At 47.4% G+C, this 21,429-nt stretch overlaps 4 protein-coding genes across 4 annotated transcripts; 2 read left to right on the forward strand and 2 right to left on the reverse strand.

The window, feature by feature from the left end:
- Nucleotides 1–893: 893 nt before the first annotated feature.
- FPOAC1_013532 (uncharacterized protein) lies at nucleotides 894–1,769 on the forward strand (the record flags this gene model as incomplete). Its single annotated transcript, XM_044857873.1, has 3 exons — nucleotides 894–1,082; nucleotides 1,137–1,645; nucleotides 1,697–1,769. 3 exons carry the CDS (start codon nucleotides 894–896, stop codon nucleotides 1,767–1,769), a joined length of 771 nt encoding a protein of 256 aa, XP_044701255.1.
- A 1,417-nt stretch (nucleotides 1,770–3,186) lies between these two features.
- FPOAC1_013533 (uncharacterized protein) lies at nucleotides 3,187–4,579 on the reverse strand (the record flags this gene model as incomplete). Its single annotated transcript, XM_044857874.1, has 4 exons — nucleotides 3,187–3,376; nucleotides 3,427–3,595; nucleotides 3,643–4,456; nucleotides 4,523–4,579. The coding sequence occupies 4 exons, from the start codon at nucleotides 4,577–4,579 to the stop codon at nucleotides 3,187–3,189; spliced, it is 1,230 nt and encodes a 409-aa protein (XP_044701256.1).
- A 4,365-nt stretch (nucleotides 4,580–8,944) lies between these two features.
- FPOAC1_013534 (uncharacterized protein) lies at nucleotides 8,945–10,814 on the reverse strand (the record flags this gene model as incomplete). The annotated part of the gene is made up of 3 exons (XM_044857875.1): nucleotides 8,945–9,468; nucleotides 9,545–10,543; nucleotides 10,688–10,814. The coding sequence occupies 3 exons, from the start codon at nucleotides 10,812–10,814 to the stop codon at nucleotides 8,945–8,947; spliced, it is 1,650 nt and encodes a 549-aa protein (XP_044701257.1).
- A 3,148-nt stretch (nucleotides 10,815–13,962) lies between these two features.
- Nucleotides 13,963–20,924, forward strand: FPOAC1_013535 (uncharacterized protein; the record flags this gene model as incomplete). Its single annotated transcript, XM_044857876.1, has 4 exons — nucleotides 13,963–17,145; nucleotides 17,505–18,605; nucleotides 19,136–20,863; nucleotides 20,910–20,924. The coding sequence occupies 4 exons, from the start codon at nucleotides 13,963–13,965 to the stop codon at nucleotides 20,922–20,924; spliced, it is 6,027 nt and encodes a 2,008-aa protein (XP_044701258.1).
- Between the last annotated feature and the right edge of the window lie 505 nt (nucleotides 20,925–21,429).

Here is a 21,429-nt window from a genome sequence, read left to right on the forward strand (position 1 = left end):
AGGTTTCAAGGGCAGGAATAACTATAGGGGTTCATTAGGCTATAGTTAAGCATAACAAACTAATACATAGATAAAAGATAATAAATACTATAGTTATCTTTAGTATAGTGCTTAGGTGGAGGCAGGGTTAAGGACTTAATTCGCTGCCGTATTAGGATATTATAATATAGATATATTGGAGTTCGGGTTAGACTATATATACACACTACACCTGATGCATGAAGGCATCGGGATATGGATTGATCGGCTAATTGATATGCCTGATCCGTAGTTTAGCCGATTTACCCGAGCTGAGTCAGCTGTTGTGCCCGTAAGGCGCAACAGCCAACGCAGCCTAATAATAAAATCATGCTCCCACAACGTACTAAATCGCTCTCATAGTGTGATTTGGTATCAACACCGAGATAAAATCTAAGAGCTACCCTACAGCACAATACTTAGATATTAAAAACTTACAGTTTATCTTATAAGCAGCTATAAAATATAATATACTACTATAAAAATACTTCCAATTAGTTTAAGTCTTTCCCCAAGTCTTAAAAAAACTCCTTTCTCTTTGCTTTGTATACCTATTATATACTTGCTCAGCTGGACTCAACCCATAACGCAGGCTCTCTAATTTTATTTCTCCCTTGCTTTGCATATTTCCACATCTTTTAGCGTCATTCATCCAACTGACTCGCCAAGGCAGCATTAGCTTCAATTCCACTAATATTTCAATATGGTATTTGTATAAATGACCGCTATTTTATAGTAAGACAAATAGATCATGCTCGGTCTATATCGTTCTTGAGAAGAATAACATAGAAGTATAAATATGGAGTAATAGTGGCCCAACTATAGGCATTATCATCACCAGATTATCTGTCTTGTCTCATCTTATCACCACAACTATGGTTTCCAAGCTTGCTCTCGCTCTCTTCTTCGGTAACGCACTCGCAGGCCTCGCAGGACGTGCCATTCCTCCTCGCTGTGCCACAGAGCCTACCCCCGAGCAAGTCCAGAACGCTCAGAACCTCAAGAAGATAGAGTCCATCTCCAGAGTCGCTACATCTTCCATCACCATCGACACCTACTTCCATGTTATATCCTCGGCCCCCTCAAAGTATATCTCTAGGGACAAGCTTCAAGCTTAGTTTAAAGCCTTGAATGATGCTTATCGTCCCCATAATATCACCTTTAACCTCACTAATACCACTTTTACCACTAACTCTGACTGGGCTGACGGAAATGAAGAGGTTGCTATGAAGCGACAGCTTCGTCAGGGTGATTACAAGACTCTGAATTTGTACTTCACTGATGCAGTTAAGGTTAAGGGCCGGTATGCTCTTGGAAACTGCCCTTTCCCTGAGCCTAATATCTCAACTGGTTCTGATACCTTTATTATTGACGGTTGCGTCGTCGTCGCCGAGACTGTCCCCGGAGGATCGTTAACTCGTTTTAACCATGGTGGAACTGCTATCCATGAGGTTGGTCATTGGTTTAACCTCTTCCATACATTCGAAGATGGTTGTAGGGACGGAGACCTCGTTAGCGATACCCCTGCCCAGGCTAGCGCAACAAATGGATGTCCTGCTCGAAGGGACAGCTGCCCTTTCCAGGCTGGCGATGACCCTATCCATAACTTTATGGACTACTCTGATGAGTAAGTTACTTCCAAGAATATAATAGATTTAACTACTAATACGTATTATAGTGTTTGCTATGAGGAGTTTACTGCCGGTCAGAAGATCCGTATGCATACTGCTTGGACCACTTACCGCAAGTAGGTTTACGATAGTGAGATGGGATGAGATGATATGTATATCTAGCATTCCCTCTTGCACCTAACTGGAATGGATCCATAAAAGCGGTTTGGTTGGCTGGATTGCAGATTGTATACGGGGAACCACCCACGTGGCGATGTGTCTTTGTGATACAACATTATGAGATTGTTGGATAGTCAGATCATCCTACTGGCTGGCTCGGTGCTAGAAGAAGCTCTCCTACTCCCATTTTCGGTAAAAAATGAAATTCTCTATATCTTATTAGCTTATGTTTTGTTAACTCTATTTCACCTTTCACCCTCTTGAGAGAAACTATAACCCACTGTCTAAGGCCGAATTTAGACTCCTGTAACACTTCTGGGTAGATTTGCCTTAAGCTTGATACAGTGCATGTGACGTGTTATCTTATTGTTGCCTGAGCGAGCTGAGAATACGGATGAGCTTAGATAGCATCATTGACCCGTGTAGTAGGGCCGCCACGGCTAACACTCCAATACCTTCATGGCGAATTGATATACCTATTGACGCACTTGGCCGTCTCTCTCCGCCATGTTCCAGTCTTTGTAGAGCTGAAAGAGTGGTTGATTGTCTTCTTCTTTACGTTATGGAACGGGTGTGGTTGACTTGGTAGGATGAAGGGTGGCCATTTCGATTTGGGGTAGTAAGGGCATCAGGAATAGTAAACCCTCCTAGAATAGACTTGTTTGAACTTTGTTTACGGGTAAAACGGAGTGGAAAATTGTTGCTGTTGCGTTATTGCCAATGGAAAGTACTTAGGGTATGCGCTATTTCATAAGGAAATCCAGGTATTTTCAAACCTTAGCTATATTTCCATTCCTTGCCACAGTTTCCACATGTGGAACATGTGGAAGGGATTCTGTGGCGTGTATATGGAAATGCTGAAGCCTACGTGGAATAGAATGGAATGGATATGGATCCACATTATAGATCCATATGTGGATTTCGTGGTATGGATTTGAACCCTGGCTATGTATATCAGTCTTTGAAGGTCTTCCAGTGATTCTAGCTTGTAAGGTTGTTCGTAAGGTACTGAACTGCTTTGCAAGCTGGCGAATGCTTAATTTTTGGCTTTTGCGCTTGGCATTCATTGCAAAAATAACACGCGACTCAATATTGAGATCCGACATGATTGTGGTGGGAGTAATCGCGTGTTAAAGTTAAAGTGAATTAAATTGAGAAAGGTAGCCCGGCAGGTGATGTGGCCCGTTTAGTGATGAACTACATTATGTATAGATTAAGTTCCATATGGGTTGAATTTTATATTCCATATTCCATAAGGTGCTGTATAGAGTATAGAGTATGGATAGAAAGCCTGCTATCGCACGCGTCTATGCGGGCATCTAATCTATCCAATGTGTATTCTATCGTCACATAGCATAGCATAGCTTCCGTCGATTCCCTACTCAGATATCTTCTTCTTGGCCCAGCGCAAGGCACCGGGAATGGCGGGGTCGTGCTCGACGTAATCGAGGCTACCAAAGATGCCCCAGAGCTGACCCAGGAAGTTACGGTCGTCGTGACAATAGTGGTCGCCGATAACGGGCTTGATGGCCTCAGTGGCCTCATCAGCCTTATAGAAAGGGATCTTACTATAATGGTATCAGATATGAAGTGATTGATGCTGATCAATTGAACTTACGGGAACAGGTGGTGAATAACATGCTTCTCAATGGCACCGTGGAAAATGTGCTTGCCAATAAAGCCAAACTCGCGATCAACAGTAGCGAGAGCACCCTTAACGTAGGTCCAGCCTTCAGCGGTATAATGGGGGAGCTCAGTGTGATGGTGCTGGAGGTAAGTGATAGCGACTAATTTTGCATTAGTGATACTCGAGCGATCTAGCTTATCTTTAAACACTTGCCGAGCCAGTGGTGGACCCAGAGGTAGGGAACAAGGTAGAGGTAGAAAACAGTAGAAACGCCAACCTTCTGGGAAGCAAAGTATAGAGCAGTTAGAGTAAGGCCAAGACCAATATCGCTGATGATGATAAAGGGAGCCTCGGCGGGACGGAAGACAGCGCTCATGGGATCGAAGTGGCTAACGCGGAGCCATTTGGCGAAAGTACTTTTAGGCTCCCATTGCTTACTGCCCTTACCAGCGCTGGCATTAAAGAAGGTATATACCTGCCATCCGAAGAGCTGGTGGAAGACGAGCTTGACGGCCTGGGCAATAGGGGTATCCTCGATCAGCTCAGCAACATCTATGCCAGCGATATAGAAGGATAGAGAAGCCTTAGGCTTAGAGCGGGGGACAAAGGCCATATCGAGGTCTATATGGCCAGTGAAACGGTGGTGACGGGAATGAGAGTACTTCCAACTAAAATAGGGGACCATAAGGAATGAGTGGAGGAACCAGCCGGTTATGTTATTAAGCTTGCTATAGGTAAATAAAGCACCGTGGCCGCACTCATGACCGAGAATCCAGATTCCGGTGCAGAAAAGACCCTGGAGGAAGCCATAGGCCATCCAGGCGGCGATACGGAGGTATTGGTCCTTAATGCCGGGGATATAGGTAAGGGCAGCCCAGGCAAGGGTGCCGATAATAGCAAAGTCGCGGATGATATAGTAGTAGGAGGTGGTAAGTGAGGGTTGGAAGCAGTGCGCGGGGATGGCATCCTTGATGGTCTTGATGTCGGGGAATTGAGGTTGAGAAGTGGCCTCGTGAGTGACCTGAGGAGATAAGATGTTAGGCGAGTCGAGAAAAGGTTTGAGCTTAAGCGAATTGACTTGACTTACCTTGGGCAGGTCCTTCTTGGCCACAACTGTGGTGGCAATTCGCTGTCTGGTAGCCATTGTGCCTAGCGATTGGGGAGATTTGCAGAGTATATGACGAAACGTAGTAAGAGGCGAAGTAGGATGGAGTTATAAAGAAGAGTAAAGGAAGAAAAATCTCGGAACTCGTTTGCGCTCCCTAACAAAGATGTAAATATTACGCTACGGGCTACGGGCTACGGGCCACTGTACTGCTTGCTCTCCTTTCCATATAAACCTTCATCTCAGGATAACCCCTCCGTCTTGACCTAATCGAGCAATACTTGTCAAGGAGGAGTATGTGAATATGAGACCTTGACTCGAACAGACTTGACCCAAGCAATGATGAGAGGCGAGGAGAGGCTCCACCCTTTTGGTTGTATTGGAACGCACTAAAAAAGGAATGTTAATTAAGTATCGACAAAAAACAGTCTAATGATCATCATTTACCTATATTGTTCATTGTTGAAATAAAACGAATCTTTATAGTAAGCAGGCAATCTTTGACGTTGGATCTCTTACACTCACCCTATCGCATTCGTGCGTATTTAACAGTTCCCGATGGAAATACATGGTAGGTTTAACGAGGGAGGTCATCTTACAGACAAAACCGATAACTGGGGGGAAGCGAAGTGGGGCGTTTGCCAGACTGAGTCAACATCGTATACATAGCGTAAGCTGAAAAATAGCCTTTGTAGGATGACAATGATATGCCGTATCATATATAGCAGGTACCATTAAGAGGGTATAGGTAAGGTAACTTATCAATTAAACCAATAGGTACGTTGTGTCAAATGGCAATGTGTGTTTTTGGCAGTAGTCTCTATCACGGCCTGCCCAAAGTAGGCAAGTAGTAAAACACAGACTCTGTATGGAAATTCTTGTCTTACATCAGCTAAGACCACCTCGTATTCCTAATCGGGCATTATATAAGCGGCAATTGATATGGTATCGGCAACTTAATTTTGTATATTACATCATATTCATAAGCTAGTCTGCAACATGTCTTAAATAAAAGATGGGCCCTTGAATCTGCCGCCAGGGATAGCCATGGAGTAAAACGGAATATCCGATTGGACTGTCAGTGTAAATTCTAGACAAGACAGTGGACCACTGCTGACCGAAGCGCTCCGAGTCATAGCTTAACTATTAACGCCACTTCATACCTATTAACCTTAATAAAAAAGAGCTAAGGAGATATCTAGACATATGATCTCGTGTAAGAAGACGCTACTGTACTCTCTGCTGAGACAAACACCCAGCAAGTCTCCTTTCCGGCAATCCTTTCTTTGCTCAATGCAGTCATTAGGCGACGCCCAGAAGAATCTCACTCCCTTTTCGGCGCCGGGCTGACGCATAGGGAATCCTTAAATCCCTCCATTATGTCTAAGTTACAGCGGGCCCTCGGACAGCGGAGAATTTAGCGGAAACTCAGCGGCGACTGGGGAGGGTGAGGAGAAGCACTCTGAGATGGGTGTTGATGGATATTCAGAGAGAGCCTTACCTAAAATGGCATTCCCTGCGTCGTTTAGCAACTGACGAACTAATTTTAGTGGGGAATGAAAGGACGCTAGCATGACATGGGGCAGCCGATGAAGTAAATCTGGGGTAACTGACGAACTCCAGTTTGCTTATAAGAAGTGATGTAATCTCTGTAAAAACTGGTAAGCCTATGAAATTTTGACATAAGATTCTAATTAAATACTTATGACTAATTATTAGATTTGACTGTCAATTAAAAACACACCGTGCCACCCCTGCTTCAGCTTAATTAACACCCCAGATTGACTTGATCGCCGCCTTGGCCGATTGAACCGATTTTCTGCACCCTACATGTGACGGGTGAAGGTTCCCAAGGGATAAACTAGTCCGTACTGGTTTATGTTGGCAGAGTCGTAGGGCGTTGTCACTGAGCAGTTGCGAAGTGTCACGTCTCCTAATAGTGAATAGAGCGGGTAAGGCGTATTCAGGTAAGGAAGTTTTATTGATAGCTGGTAGGCCATCGTACTATCTGGTGCTAAGCGAATGTATATATACATGAGGGTTATGCAGGTCGAACGAGGTCAGTTCAACTCTGTTCGACAGGCATGCAAGGCGAACGAGGTCGGTTTGACTCTGTTCGTTATGCAAGTCGAATAGGGTCCGTTCGACTTGTATAGGGTAGGTCTATGCTAAGTGGTGGAAAAGGTGGGGTACACGTGATGTAATGACTGGGATCGTGACACTACACTCATCTGATCTGCCACAAGCCTAAATACCGATATATTGTCACGGGCTGAGTCCGGTGGTATAGGTAGACAGGGAACGCTTTAGGCGGAATAGGTTCTATTGCTACGGATAGGCACTGCAGGCAGGTCAGGCTCTATTAACAAGACGTAGCTCAAGGAGCTACGTTCAGGATCTGACTGGCGGTCTAACTAAGGTTACGGCGATAACGCTATCGCCACGTGATCTGATCCACTTGTGGCTCTAGGGTAGGTTGGTCTGACTTCGAGCTGTGACATATATGACACAGCATATCATTGTCATCCTACAAGGGTTGTTTCTCAGCTTACGCCATGCATGCTTCGACGCTGATGTTGACTCAGAAAAGCACGAGACGTCCCTTTTAGTTAGGAAAAATGCCCCTCAAAGTACAAAAGATCAGCACTATAGTGGCGGTTACAATCGCCACAGCAGCCCATCATCTCTTCAGGACCCAAAGTTGTTCCTTTTAGCGTGTTCGATGATTAAACCAATCAGTAATAAGGTACCCTGGCTTTTGTCTGGCTTAATTAGCTAGCTTGGTATTTAATATGCTTTAATACTGTGTAATAAGTAGGCTTGGTAGTTAATAGACTTTGTAAATTTGGTTTAGTACGGGTTATAGTGTGTCCACTATCTTATACTATTATAATTCATTTATATACGTTTCTAACTTAGCTAGCCTATCTTTTGAGCTTTAGGTAGGTAAATCTAGCTTTTTTTCTCTACTCCCTAAACCCATGATAATCAGCTACCTAAGGTTTAAGGTTTATATATTAGATGTACTATAGTGCTCTTATAATTCTATTATGGTGCTCTTTAACCGCCCTGATATAATTAATTGCCTCTCTTGTATATTATACTCTCTAATTAGCTAATAGTTAAATGGGTAGTTATTCCGTTAGCCTTTAAATAGTATGGTTTAGTAGGCTTTACCTTATAACTGTGTTATATAGGAGGTGAGATATTGGTGGGCCTAATTGGTAGGTAGTATAGACTGGACTATATAGAAGAGAAGAGAGAGGGCGGGGCTGCTAGAAAACCTGAATTCCTTTCTTTTCTGTTTGATCTGCTCCCTATGGCTTTTCATTCTCTTCCCCTCTATATGATTATATAATCCTTCTCTTGTTAAGCCTTGTCTTATCTACTTATCTTATTATACTTAATATCCTGCCTAAGGTACTGGCTTATATCTTTGTGCTCAAAGTGGCTAGACTATATACACTTGATCTAGGACCTACAAATGTTATACCTTAAGGGACTTTTCTATTAGCTGCTTCTTTAGAACCGGACTAAGATGATCAGGGAGAGGGAAGGGCTGCTAGATATTATAAGCAACTGACTATTATAGTTATATATTCAATCTTATATACTTAATTTAATAGTTTAGTAACTAGCTATACCTGCTGCTTACTGGCCTGTTTATTTATTAATATACTTATTATTAGATAATATACTGCTGGTTAGCTAGGGTATTTAGTAAGGCAGGCTGGCTATGATATATGGCCAAGTTACTGCTGAGTTAGAGTATCTTCTGTTTAATTAATTATATAATTTACTATATTCCTAATACTTACTTTAAGGTAAGAGGTCAGTATAAGCTGACTTATATACTCATAGACTATAGTGCTATTATTAGATTATTTAACCTGGCCTTACTTTATTATTACTAGTAAAGCTGGATTCTCTCCTTTTCTTATTAATCTACTCCCTGTAGCTTTTTATTGTCTTTCCCTCTATCTGATTATATAATGTTTTCCTTATAAGGCATTGTTTTATTTGCTTATCTTATCTTACTGTATACCCTTGCTCTGGACCTATAAATGTTATATCTTAAGGCTTTTTTTATTGGCTATAGTATAATGGTCTGTGCACCTGTCCTGCTTATACTGGACCTGAATCTTGCTCTTGCCTTCTTTGGATTGATTTCCTACGTTTTCCTTAAGCTTAAAATTGCTATACTATTGGGAATCTAGTAGTTAACTACCTGATTAGATGTTGATAAAAGAGTGTATTGAAATCTGATCTTATTTGTAATTTGGCTGAATTTCTTTGTCCTTGATCTGCTGCTGTGCTGCCTGCCTGTCTGCATAGCCAATTTCATCCCTGACAATGACCCGGATGGGACTGCCTATATATATCGCGATATATACCGGGAGTTGCCTATAGTTTCGAAACAGAGGTCGGCACGTCTAGCGGGCTCTTAAGCATCTGAAGACCCTTCATGAATGATTCCCAAGACTTATCGGAGGTGATAGGGGCTGTTATGTAATCGTCTACCTCAGATGGAGTAACAGACTCTGATCTGATCTGGGCGAGGACAGCGCTATATGAGCTGCAAGACCGAGATGGCGCCCGTGCCTGGACCAAGGGCTCAAGTGCAGGTAGTGGATCTAAGTCTTCACACAGACAGATCCTCTCATACAGCGTGAGCACTCCCGAAGAGATGCCCGACTTCTCAGCCGCCTCGTAAGCCATACGATTTCCAATGGCCTCTGCTAGTAATCTGCACCGAGGCAGAATGTAGCGATCGAAGGCAGGCCCGCGATGATTGTCGTAGCCTCCGACTCTTTCAAGTCGCGATTTCATGTCTCTAATTAGATCTTCTTCGCGTTGTGCTAAGCGAGATGATCTATTCATTGCCTGTGGAAGGACCAAACTCCCCGCCAATACTTCTGGCATGAAGCCTACATAGCAAGCCGTTAGTTATCACATTATAGAGTTTCAAATTGATCAACAATGTTAAGATGCGAATGAACGTACGGATGCATAGAACCAACGTATCGCCTTCGGAGACGGTGTTCCCTTGGAATGTAAGGTCCAGCTCGCTTATCTGGTTAAACGCAAAGAAGCCTTGCCATCCACACCTCTCGGCGAGTGGCCTTAAGACTTGAGAGGCCTTGACCACCGTCGCCTTGAAAATGGTAGCCAGTGCATGCTGTGTAGGGTCAGTCAGATCTGGGCACATGTCTATAGTCCAGCGAGCGAACGCATTCAAGACTTTTTCATGCACCCATCCCTCAACAATTGGAACTTGCTGAGTGCTGAAGTCCATGATCCGTTTCCGCCCCTTACCGCCGTCGACCGATGCTACAGTCCTCCTCTCGCTGTAGACAGCTGCGATGCGTGTCCCGACTTTGATAGCCGAGATACCCAGAATAGAAAAGGACACTGTTCCCACAGGTACGCGCCGGATATGACGCAGGAACTCGATGCGTCCATTCTCTGGCTTAGAGCTAGAGCCGAGCAGTGCGGTCGAAGGCAGGGAAACGTGATTGAAAGAGGTCAAAGAATGATCCAATGGCTTTGTGCCCGGCCTTGTAGGAAGCATAAGGGATGTGACGCCAGGTCGCATACCCATTGCGTCACTCAACAACACTAGAAATGGCTTCACACCGCGGTCCTCCTCATCTACCATAAGGCGAGCAAATACTACAGCCACACGGGGCATCTCGCAGTAAGGCGTATTTGGGGGCATTGCCTTTGCAGCCCCGGCATGGGGAGTATGCAGATCGTACGAGCCATCTGGAAGTAGTGTTGCTGTTGTTTCAAGGTTCCGAGCATCCAGGCCATGAGCGACCTCAGTTAGCATAAACCCCCCACAGACCTCAAATCTCAAGAGTCTGTCCAATAGGGGCTGTAGATCGGGGCGACGTGGAATGAACGAGCATAACGTTCCGATGCAAAGATTGATGTGTATCATCGCGATGATGTACGCAGTCATATCGCGAGCAGCAATCACTTCGTTGCCAGTTTTAGCAACTATACAAACGTTTACGAAAAGTGATCGAACTCACAATCGAAATGGAAGTCCCAATATTTCGGGGGTCAGGTTCATGATATCATCTTGTGACAGGCCTTGAACGTCAGCTTTTGGATCTCTCCCAATACGTGTGGTTGGCATACCACTTTGGACACAAATTGACTGTGCCCTTTTGTAGTGTATGGCGATATCATGGTTAGAGGCAGGCGGCACGATGTCGTTCCGGCTATGCCAGATGTCTTGATTCAGAATATCTTCAGAATGAGACATGACGAAAGCCTGATCTCCTGTGTGATCGAGTGGTATTCGGTTCTAGTACAGATAACGAAGGGCTTCCCGACAACAAAGAAAGCTGTCAGATATGAAGATGTATCGTGTGTATTGCTTTATGCTTTCACAATCGAAGGACTATTGAGATCTTATATACTCGACTGGCTCCTCCTAGGACTTTAAACTTTAATCATATTGTTGAGGGTGAACCCTCCAACATTCAACAAAACTTGAATCCTAAACCTTACTAAGGGGGGTTCAATCTCACCCCCCCCTAACCCTCGTACCTCAGGTAGGGGGGGTTGCTGAGCAGCAAAGTGTGCTTTGATTGGTAAATTACTGAGGGATACTTTGATTTTAGTGTATTTTTGGTGTAAACATAAGTAGATTCGGTGATCACATATCGACTGTTTATCTGAATTGCCAAGAGCCCACTTTTCTTTACGACTCAATTGTTATCTGCAAGTTGAAAATATAGCCGCTTCCGGTGAGGCTGGTTCATCCCTTCATACCTAAGACAATGGCCACATGCAGCCGAATGTCTCATTGTGAGAATTGATAATCTCCTGATGGCTTGATACGAGCAGCATCAATGGCATGGGAATAGTATGTTGACGCCACGTCAGGGTGATCATCTGCAAACTTCCCGGCATCTTGGAGCTTCTTGAAAAGCACATCTAGTGACTCGATAATCTCATGCAGCGAGCCATGTGATCCTTCCGAGCCAGCCCTGTTCGCCCAGCTTTACATGCCTTTTGTTAGATCCTTGAAAGGTTTGAGGATATTGAGGAAGTGGTCGAGGTCGACCCAATCCTACGCAGTCAGGATATCTTGTGAGATATCTTATCCTTCGGCGCCGATGTGGCGATAATTGAGAAAGAATAGATCAATGGCGTAGCGGAGCTTCAGGGCTCGTTCAATCATGGAATACACAGAGTGCCAGCGGATGCCCCCATCGGCAAGGACCATGGTGTAGAGGTGCTCAATACTGCCTTCGTCGTAAGCCCGCAGGATGTACTATTTCAGCCGCTCTTGTCGCTGGTCGCTTCTGTTGATCCACACGCAGAAGCTGTGGAGCTTGCCAATGCAGCTTTCCTTCCTCCAAATCTCAAACCTCTTGTCATCAGATGCAGCGCGTAGCTGTTTCTCCAGCTTGCTAACGCCCTTGCCAAAGAGAAGAGCTTTGACGATAAGGTTCAGCAGATGGCCGACGCACCGAAGGCAATTTTCGTGTCGGATTGTTGGGTACTTCTCTGCTAGCTCTTGAATGCATACGTCGTTGCTCGTGACGTTATCCATCATGAAGAAGCCAATGATTGGCGAGATGTCATAAAATTCGATTACGGTCGACAACACTTTGGCGATGTTCTTACCGAATGATCCGAAGCTGAAGGAGGCCTCGTATCTAGCTAGCCTAAAACGGTCGGCAAGCAGTGGGAAGAAGCAGCCGGCGCTTTGCCTGGCGCTTCGCCTCCCAACCCGACAATTGAGAATCTGCCTAAGATTACCTGGAAGAACCGTGGCTTCGTCTAGGAGGATTTGTTAGCTCGGAAAGGTGGAAGGGGTAGGAAGAGCTGGGTTAGGTCGCACGGGACCTTCCTAGTCGAGCTGAACTATCAGGATCTACCGATAGGTCACGTCTGGTGCTGCAATCGATGTGATATGAGAGGCGCTGCGGAGTTCTTTCGGTGCAAGCCACGTCTTCCGCAGCGGATCATCTTCGAAAGTCTGTGCTTATCCCGTTCAATCTCATTGACAAGATACCCAGCAGCTGGGGTGCTGATAGGAATGGAATATCTGTTGGAGCATTTTGAGGACTGGAATGTCCTCCATCCCATTGAGTGCAAGTGGACTGTAGTACATACACCCTCATGCTAAAAGTATGTTACCTGGCTATCGATCAGACACGGCATATCATTGTCATCCTACAAAGGCTATTTTTCAGCTTACGCTATGTATACGATGTTGACTCAGAAAAGTATGCGTCATCCCTTTTGGTTAGGAAAAATGCCCCTCAAAGCAGAAAAGATCGGCACTGTTATAGCGGCTACAATCATCTAACCCCTCAAGTCACATAGAACTTTCAGCTTTCAGCTATCATATATTTTTCAGCTTTTCTAAGGTCGTGATCGGCGAGAAAAGTGAAAATTGAATTAACGTAAAAAAGATACATTTGACCGGCCGATGTACCTAGAAAGCCACGTTAGCCTATCCTAGCTGCGCGGCGGATTCAGCTCTGAATCCAATGGCTTTCCCATAGTAAAAAAAAAGGCGCTAATGAAATGACGACCTGAATCCATTGCACCCCAACGGATTCAGGTCACCCATAGGTTTTCATCGCTAAAATGCATTTCAAGTAGATGCATCGATTCATTACATCGAGGGAAGCTTATATCTGGCTTGCCAGCCTATCCCAGCTGCATGGCGGATACAGCTCTGAATCCAATGGCTTTCCCTGTCACAGCTCGAAGTCAGACCAACCTACCCTAGAGCCACAAGTGGATCAGATCACGTGGCGATAGCGTTATCGCCGTAACCTTAGTTAGACCGCCAGTCAGATCCTGAACGTAGCTCCTTGAGCTACGTCTTGTTAATAGAGCCTGACCTGCCTGCAGTGCCTATCCGTAGCAATAGAACCTATTACGCCCGAAGCGTTCCCTGTCCACCCGTACCGCCGGACTCAGCCCGTGACATTCCCATATTAAAAAAAAAGACGCTAATGAAATGACGACCTGAATCCATTGCACCCCAACGGATTCAGGTCACCCATAAGTTTTTATCAGTAAAATGCATTTCAAGTAGATGCATCGATTTATTACTTTGAGGGAAGCTTATATATGGCTTGCCAGCCTTCGAAAATCATTTTTGCGGCATTGCGACTGGTTTGAAGTTTGAGTCAATTGATCAATTGAAGTTAACAGACCGGGATCCAGCAGGCCACATTAGTCATCAGACACAGCCAAGGTTCAGCAGTAGCCATTAGTCATCCATGAGGTCAAGGCAAGGGTAAAGAGGCAGACAACAATTAAGGTTTTGTATCATAGCAACAGCAGAGGTAAGTTTAACAGGGGTCCAAGGAGGATAAGTAAATAGTTAGAAAAACAACCAGCCATCCATATCAGATAAAAACCAAAGACATCCAGCCACAATGTTACCATTTATTAAATTAACCGAGTACCCATTTGTGATTTGTACAGTATGCCGTTATGCATATGTCACCAAGGAGGTTGAATCGCATTTAAAGAAGCACCATAAGAGCATCAAAGCAGCAGTCAGAAGAGAGATTACCCAGCAAGTCAGGGATTTGCCCGGCATGATTGATGACAGAAGATGGTTGTTAACGTGGCCAACGCCACCGCCGACGACCGACCCGATCCCATATATCCACCCGCCGGTCCCCGATAACTTAGGTTGTGGCGAGGAAGGGTGTTGGACCGTGGTTGGCACCCCGCGAGGCATGCAGGATCATTACCGTAAGGAACACGGTTGGAGTAACCCGCGCGGGAGAGGCGGAAGTCAGCAAACGCGGAGGATACAGGCCCAGCTGGTCCCATGGCGCACCGGCGTCCAAAGCCAGCGGTTTTTCAGCAACGGGCCGGCCAGTAGTTGGTTCGAGGTCGGGTTTGGGGCGCCGGCCACCCAGACGGCCGATGAGGCCGCCATGATGGAGCGGACGGTGCGTGCCATGGAGCAGAAGCAAGAGCAGTTCGAGCGAGAGGATAGAGAGTGCATCAAAGCCGCCGACGCAAAGACAGATGCGAACGCGTGGTTAGAGCGTGTAGGATGGGCCGACCATTTGCAGGGTTTAGATCCGGAAGCCATGAGACAGTTGACAGACCCGGTCGGCGAAGAAGAGCATGTTTTACAGTTGATCCAGGACAGTATCATGCGGGTCATGTTGCAGGCACGGATTACAGCCACGCCCAGCACGGTCGGCAGCCAGGCATTATTCGAAGTACAACGGAAGGAGGTAGACAAGAAGCCGCGGCGGCCATTCGACAACCGAGTCGAAGAAGACACGTGGGCACGGTACACAGCAGTTTGGGTCAAGTTGATATGTTATGTATACCGTGCCGAGACCATGGAGGACAACGAGAGGCCCGGGTTCCGATTAACGAAACGACAGGGGGATACGATGGACGAGTTGACGGAGTTAATAGAGGAGTATGTTGAAGACCCCGAAGCCAATCCATTAGATGAGGAGCGCGTGGACGAGTTGACGCTGCAGGTCGTTATGGCATTGTTGGATCACAGGTTAACGGCAGGTGAATACCGCAGTGGTATTATCAGTGGGTTGGCCGTGCTGGGCATCCGCAAAGACGGTGGATGGATGGATGTGATGGATTACACGCCCATGTATTCAGCCGTGATCAAAGTAGCGCGGGCCATGGTCGTGTATCAGTCGTATCGGGAGAGGAAGGAAGAGGTGGCCCGATTACAGCAGGAGAAGGGTTTAGGTGAGGAAGAGGCCGAGGAGGAGGCGACCAGCATGTTCCGGATCGTGCGTGAGAAGGTGCAGAGGTTCATGACGGTGACATCGAAGGAGACATACGCCGAGCCGACGCCGATGGATTGGATATACGAGGCACGCACGTACGGCATGTATATTCGGTTCAACACGCCAGCAGGCGGAACCGTGGATTGGGATGGCGACCATATCACGTATAGAAAGACACGGTTCCGGATGGCCGCGTTGACCGAGATGTTGCATGCATTGACGAGGGAGGCGAGGGAGCATTTAGCGACGTTGACGATGGTGGAAGACGTGGACCAGTTACCGCGAATCCCGTGGAAGGAGGTGGAGGACGATCACAGTGAGGACCGGATGGGGTATTCATTTTTGACCGATGAACGGAACCGCGAGTGGGTAAAGAGAGGTAAGAATTGGGTGATGAACCAGATCACCGATACACAACCGGACGGGCAGGGCCAGGCACGACGCAAGGTGTGGATCGACAACGGCAGAAGGGACGGAAAGCCATTCCAGGCCCGGGCGGTACAGTCATATGGCCAGACATTCAACGGGTTCATGGAACGAATGTTCATGTTGATGTACATGATGAGCCAGCCAGCACGGATACCCGAGATGTCGGGCATCCGGCACCAGAACACCATGAATGGAGGGGTCAGGAACATATTGGCGCACAACGGCATGATGTGCGTGGTCACGTTATATCACAAGGGATTCCGGTTGACGGGTCAGGCCAAGGTGATTCACCGGTATTTACCGCATGCCGTGGGAGAGTTATTGGTGTGGTATTTATGGTTGGTTTTGCCATTTTGGCAGCAGGTTCAGGGTATCGTCAAAGATGCCGGTATCCGCAGCCCGTTGATGTGGCCGGATGAAGTGGTACGCAAGGCAGAAGGCAGTATCGTAGAGGAGAGGGAGGCAAGACGAGCGGCATTGGAGAGGCACAGTCAGAATGGCGGCGGCATGCATGAAGAAGACGATGATAACAGCGGAGGTAGTACAGAGAACCCGCATGACCCCGATAACCCCGCGAACGCCGATGATATTGGGTTCCAGAGCTGGGTGCAGGAGCGGAAGTGGACATCAGACCGGGTCCGTCGAATCATCCAACGGCACAGCAGGCGATTATTAGGCGTGACGTTAAGTATCAGTTCATGGAGGCAGATTGCGATCGCCATAGCCCGTCGGTATTTGAACGGTGCATGTAAAGAGTCGACATTGGATGGGGAGGATGAAGATGACGATTTGGATGACAACCCGGTGGATTTGCAAGCCGGGCACGGAACGCACGTGGCGGGCATGGTATACGCACGCGAGTTGCAGCAGGGATTGTTCAGCACGGCATCGATGCGGGACAAGTTCCGAGCCGTCAGCAGGCAGTGGCACCGTTTGTTCGAGTTCCAGGACAGCGAGGAGAGTGGGGCGTCGGCCGCAACCCGGCGAAAACGAGCCCCGTATGACACGGAGCGTGAGTATAATCGGATGCAGCGGTTCAGACGATTGCAGCAGGTCGATATTGCCGGTCAGTTACGGCAGATGATGGGGCCGTCGGCGGCGTTCCGTGGTCAGCAGGAGACGGTGATCCGGGCGATCATACGGGGCGAGAGTCCGATTATCCAGATCGCAGGCACAGGTGAGGGCAAGAGTATGTCGTTTTTATTACCAGCATATTGTGCCAACGACAACGGCGGGACGACAATCGTGATCGTGCCGTTGATTTCATTACGGGATGATTTACACGGTCGTTGTGATAAGAGCAAAATCGGGACATATAGTTGGAAGAGCCGCGAGGGACACCAGATTGCCCCAATTATATTCGTGACGCCCGAGTCAGCGGTGACGAAGGAGTTTGGCGATTTCGTAAACCGATTACAAGCACGGTGTGCATTAGACCGAGTTGTAGTGGATGAGTGCCACACGAGTTGTAGTGGATGAGTGCCACACAATGTTGGACAGCACCGCCCGATTTCGACCGCAGATGATGGAGTTGGGTCAGGTTTTGAACGAATGGGGTGTGCAAAGGTTTTTTTAACGGCCACATTACCGCCCGGCGATGTAGAGAGGTTTTGCGAGGTCGTCAAGTTGCCGGCAAGCCGTGTGAAGATATTCCGATCGCCAACATCGCGGCCGAATATTCGGTATAGGGTAGTCGAAGCGCAGGCGACACCGCCACAGCCGAAACGACGTCAACAGCAGGGGGGAGGGGGTATAAAAATCAGGAAGTCGGGCCGGAAGAGGATGCAGAAGACAGGCAGGTTGTCAAGACGGTACGAGATTGGTTATATCAACACAGTAACGGCCGAGTTATCGTATATGCAAGCACGATCGAACGGGTTGAGCGGTTGGGGGAAAGGTTGGAGTGCGATGTATATCATTCAAAAGTAGATACAGCAGTCGGTAAGGAGCAACGATTACGAATGTGGATCGAAGGTGGGCATTTAATTGTGGCGACAAATGCGTTGGGGTTAGGCATAGACGTGCCAGACGTTCGGTTGGTCATACACGCCGGCATGCCGAGTCGATTACGGGATTACGTGCAAGAGAGCGGACGGGCGGGAAGAGACGGTGAGCCGAGTGAAGCAATTGTCGTGGTATGCCGGCCAAAGGGAAGAGAACGAGAGGATAAGGCCGACAAAAAGAAGGTCGAGCGAGCACGGGCGACGATAAGCAGCAGTTGGCCGCCGAAAGAGGCGGCGGTAGAGAGGTTTATCAGCGGAAAGTGGTGTCGCCGTGTGGTATTGGATCAGATGATGGATGGTCGATTGGATCGCGCGGGTTGCGACGACAAGGTGGAAGAGATATGCGATATATGCCGGCGACAGAGAGATCAGTTGATGTTTGAAGCGGATATATCGTGGGTTGAGAACGAGGACACAGGTAGTGGGAAAGGCATGGAAATGGCAGATCAATATGGAGGACAGGTAACAGAAGGAGAGATCCAGGCACGATTTGAGCAGGCCGGGCGGAGCATACGATACGAGCAATTCAAGGCGAGGCAAGACGAGATACGCATCCATCAGGAGGTGGAGACATTCGAGCAAGAGTTGGGACATATGGTCGGCCGGTGCATAGGTTGTTTCATGGCAACAGGCGTTATAGAGGAAGATCAATTACACAGGAGAGATGAGTGCCCGTTATGGGACAAGAGATGGTGGGATGACATGGCGCGAGCGGAAGAGAAGTGGCAGAAAAGCATGTTTACAAAAGGGGTCATGGCGGATCATTCCGGTTGTTTTTGGTGTGGCATGCCGCAAGCGATTTGCACACATTGGGAGCCGTTGGACAACGATCAAGGAAGATTCAAGTTAAAGAAGGATGGGGTATGTCAATATGCAGGCGTATTGGTATGTGTATGGGCAGCCGTCGGTCGGATGCATCCCGACATAGCAGATGCAGTGGTCGGGGAGTTAGATGCAGCACGAGATTATGAGTGGCAAGAGTCAGAGGATAAGGTAGTATATGAGAAGGGATTAATGAAATGGTTAGGGGAGAAAGTTCAATGGGGGCATTTAGAGACAAATAGGTTATGTCAGGGATTTCATAGAATTATACAGGCAGTGCAGAAAAAAAGCAAATAGGAATAGAGTATAGGGAAAGAAAGGGAGATTAGATTAGGATTACATAATATACAGCATGTTATTTACATAGTTTGGGAAGTTGGTTATGTAAGGAGGACAAGCAGGAGGGAGGATACAGGCAAGCGGGTTATATTAAGTAGTGATGAGGATAAAGGAGAGATAGGCAGGGAGAATAGTTAGGGGTAAATGTTTAGAGGGGGTGATGGTTAGGGGGAGGGATGTATGTAATGGTTAGGGGGAGGGATGAGTTTCAAAAAGTCAGCATGAGATAGCATGCGTTTTTTGGGTTTAGGGCCGAAGACCGCGTAGAGCGCAGTGGCGGGATGGGATTGAAGCGAGGTCAGATAGAGTTTGAAATAGAGCGAGAAGAGATACGGAGGCGGCGGTTCGAGCGATTGCATAGGGCCGATATGAGAGGGCAGTTAAAGCAGATGATGGGCGAGTCAGCCGAGTTTCGAGGGTTGCAGGAGGCCGTAATCCGAACCGTGGTGCGCGGGGATGGGCCGATTGTGCAGATAACGCCGACCGGAGGTGGCAAGAGTTTGACATTCATGTTGCCGGCGTTTTGCACGCCGGACGGCATGACAATTGTGGTGACGCCGTTAGTGGCATTAGAGAACGACATGGAGGAGCGGTGCAGAAAGATGGGGATTGACGGATATGTGTGGAAGAGCCGGGGAGTGCAACGGGGTGCATCATTGGTGTTCGTGACGCCGGAATCGGCCGTGACGAAAGGGTTCCGATCATTCGTGGAGAGAATGCATGGGCAGGAAAAGTTAGACCGGGTCATGGTGGATGAGTGTCACACGGCATTGGAGTGGACGAAAACATTCCGGCCGCGGATTGGGCAGTTGGGGTCAGCATTACAGGAGTTCGGGTTACAGGTCATTTGTTTAACGGCGACATTGAAGAGGACAGAAGAGCGGTTGTTATATGCACAGTTAGGGTTTGAAGCCGAACGCGTGCGTTTATTCCGAGAACGAACGACACGGCGGAATATTGAGTACCGGGTGGAGATCATTGAGGATAGGGAGGGGGAAGGAGTAGGCCGCCGCAGTGGTGGTCAGCGATCGGCGCAGGAAGGGGCAAGACGATGGAAGCAGAATGGATCAGCAGCAAAGAACAACAAAGGTGAAGAGGAGGATGAGGTTATAGAGCGTGTTTGTGAAGTTGTAAAGACGTGGACAGAAGTAAATCACAATGAGGGAAAAGTGGTTATATATGGAGGCACAATCGAGAGGGTGAAGAAGATCGCAGCATCATTAGATTGTGTTGGGTATTGGAACAAGGCGGGAAGTGCGGAGGATAAAGCAAGATGGATGGAGGAGTGGAGAACAAGTGTTGGGGGAAAGTCCGGTTGGATCGTCGCGACAAACGCATTGGGATTAGGGGTTGATGTGCCGGACGTCAGGTTAGTAGTTCATGCGGGAATGCCGCGCAGATTACGAGATTTTGTCCAGGAAAGCGGTCGAGGGGGGCGGGATGGAAAGAGGAGCGAGTCCGTTGTCGTAGTGCAGAGTTCATGGATGAAAGAACAGCAGGAGATTTGGACAAAGAGGAGAGAGGAGAGAGATCGAGGCGGGGACAATGGTGTCAGTGAGGAGGGTGCGGTCAGCAAGCAGGCGTATGAGTGGGAGGAAGACGTTGTGGAGTTTGTAGAAGGCAAGGAGTGCCGGCGTGAGGTTTTAGACCGCGAGATGGATGGGTTTATGGGACGGGTAGGGTGTGAAGTAGGTGAAGAAGAGCGTTGCGATGTGTGTAGGGAGCGTGCATTGCGGATGGAAGCACAAGTATCAAGGAGAGGTACATCATGGGTCAGCATACAGAGTGAAGAGGAAGAGGAGTTGGCGAGGGCAGCAGCAGCAGTTGAGGCAGATTATGAGAGGAGCAAAAGGTCAATTCAGTGGGCAGAGATGGAGCAGGTAGCACGGGTAATGAAGGAAGCAGAGGACGCGGCAGATTTCGAGGCGGAGTTAGACGATTGGAGCGGGCGTTGCATTGTATGCAAAGTGGGAGGGAGCGAGGACGAGGTTCAGCATGCATTAGATGCATGTCCGATGAAAGGGTCGGAAGCATGGGAATTATTTGTGGAAGGTGTTGAGGAAGTTGAAAAGCAGATGTTTAAAGGGAAAAGGTTTGAGGATTTTTCAGGTTATTTTGGTTGTGGTTTGCCGCAGAGGATATGTCGGGTATGGGAGGTAGCAGATGATGATGGACGACGGTTTAAGAAGATATATGGGAGAGAATGTCAGTATATAGGGTTATTGGTTCGGATATATGTCGGGTTGAGGATTCAAATGGGTGAGGAGTGGGCGGATGAGATATTAGGCATGATGAAAGCGGACGGGGTTGATATTGGTGATGGGTTCACGACGGATAGTATATATAAGTGGTTAGGGGGTTTGGTTGAGTGGGGAGGGATGCAGACGAATCGGATGTGTCGGGTTGTATATATGTTAAGTTGTAAGAGAAGAAGTTAATACAAGTATAGAGTATTTAATATATAAGAATAAGTAGACAAGACAATTAGAGGGGTAACAGAAGTAGAAGAATAGTAAGTAATAAA

Source organism: Fusarium poae, assembly GCF_019609905.1.
Source record: "Fusarium poae strain DAOMC 252244 chromosome Unknown contig_2, whole genome shotgun sequence".
In the NCBI taxonomy this organism is placed as follows: Eukaryota; Fungi; Ascomycota; class Sordariomycetes; order Hypocreales; family Nectriaceae; genus Fusarium; species Fusarium poae.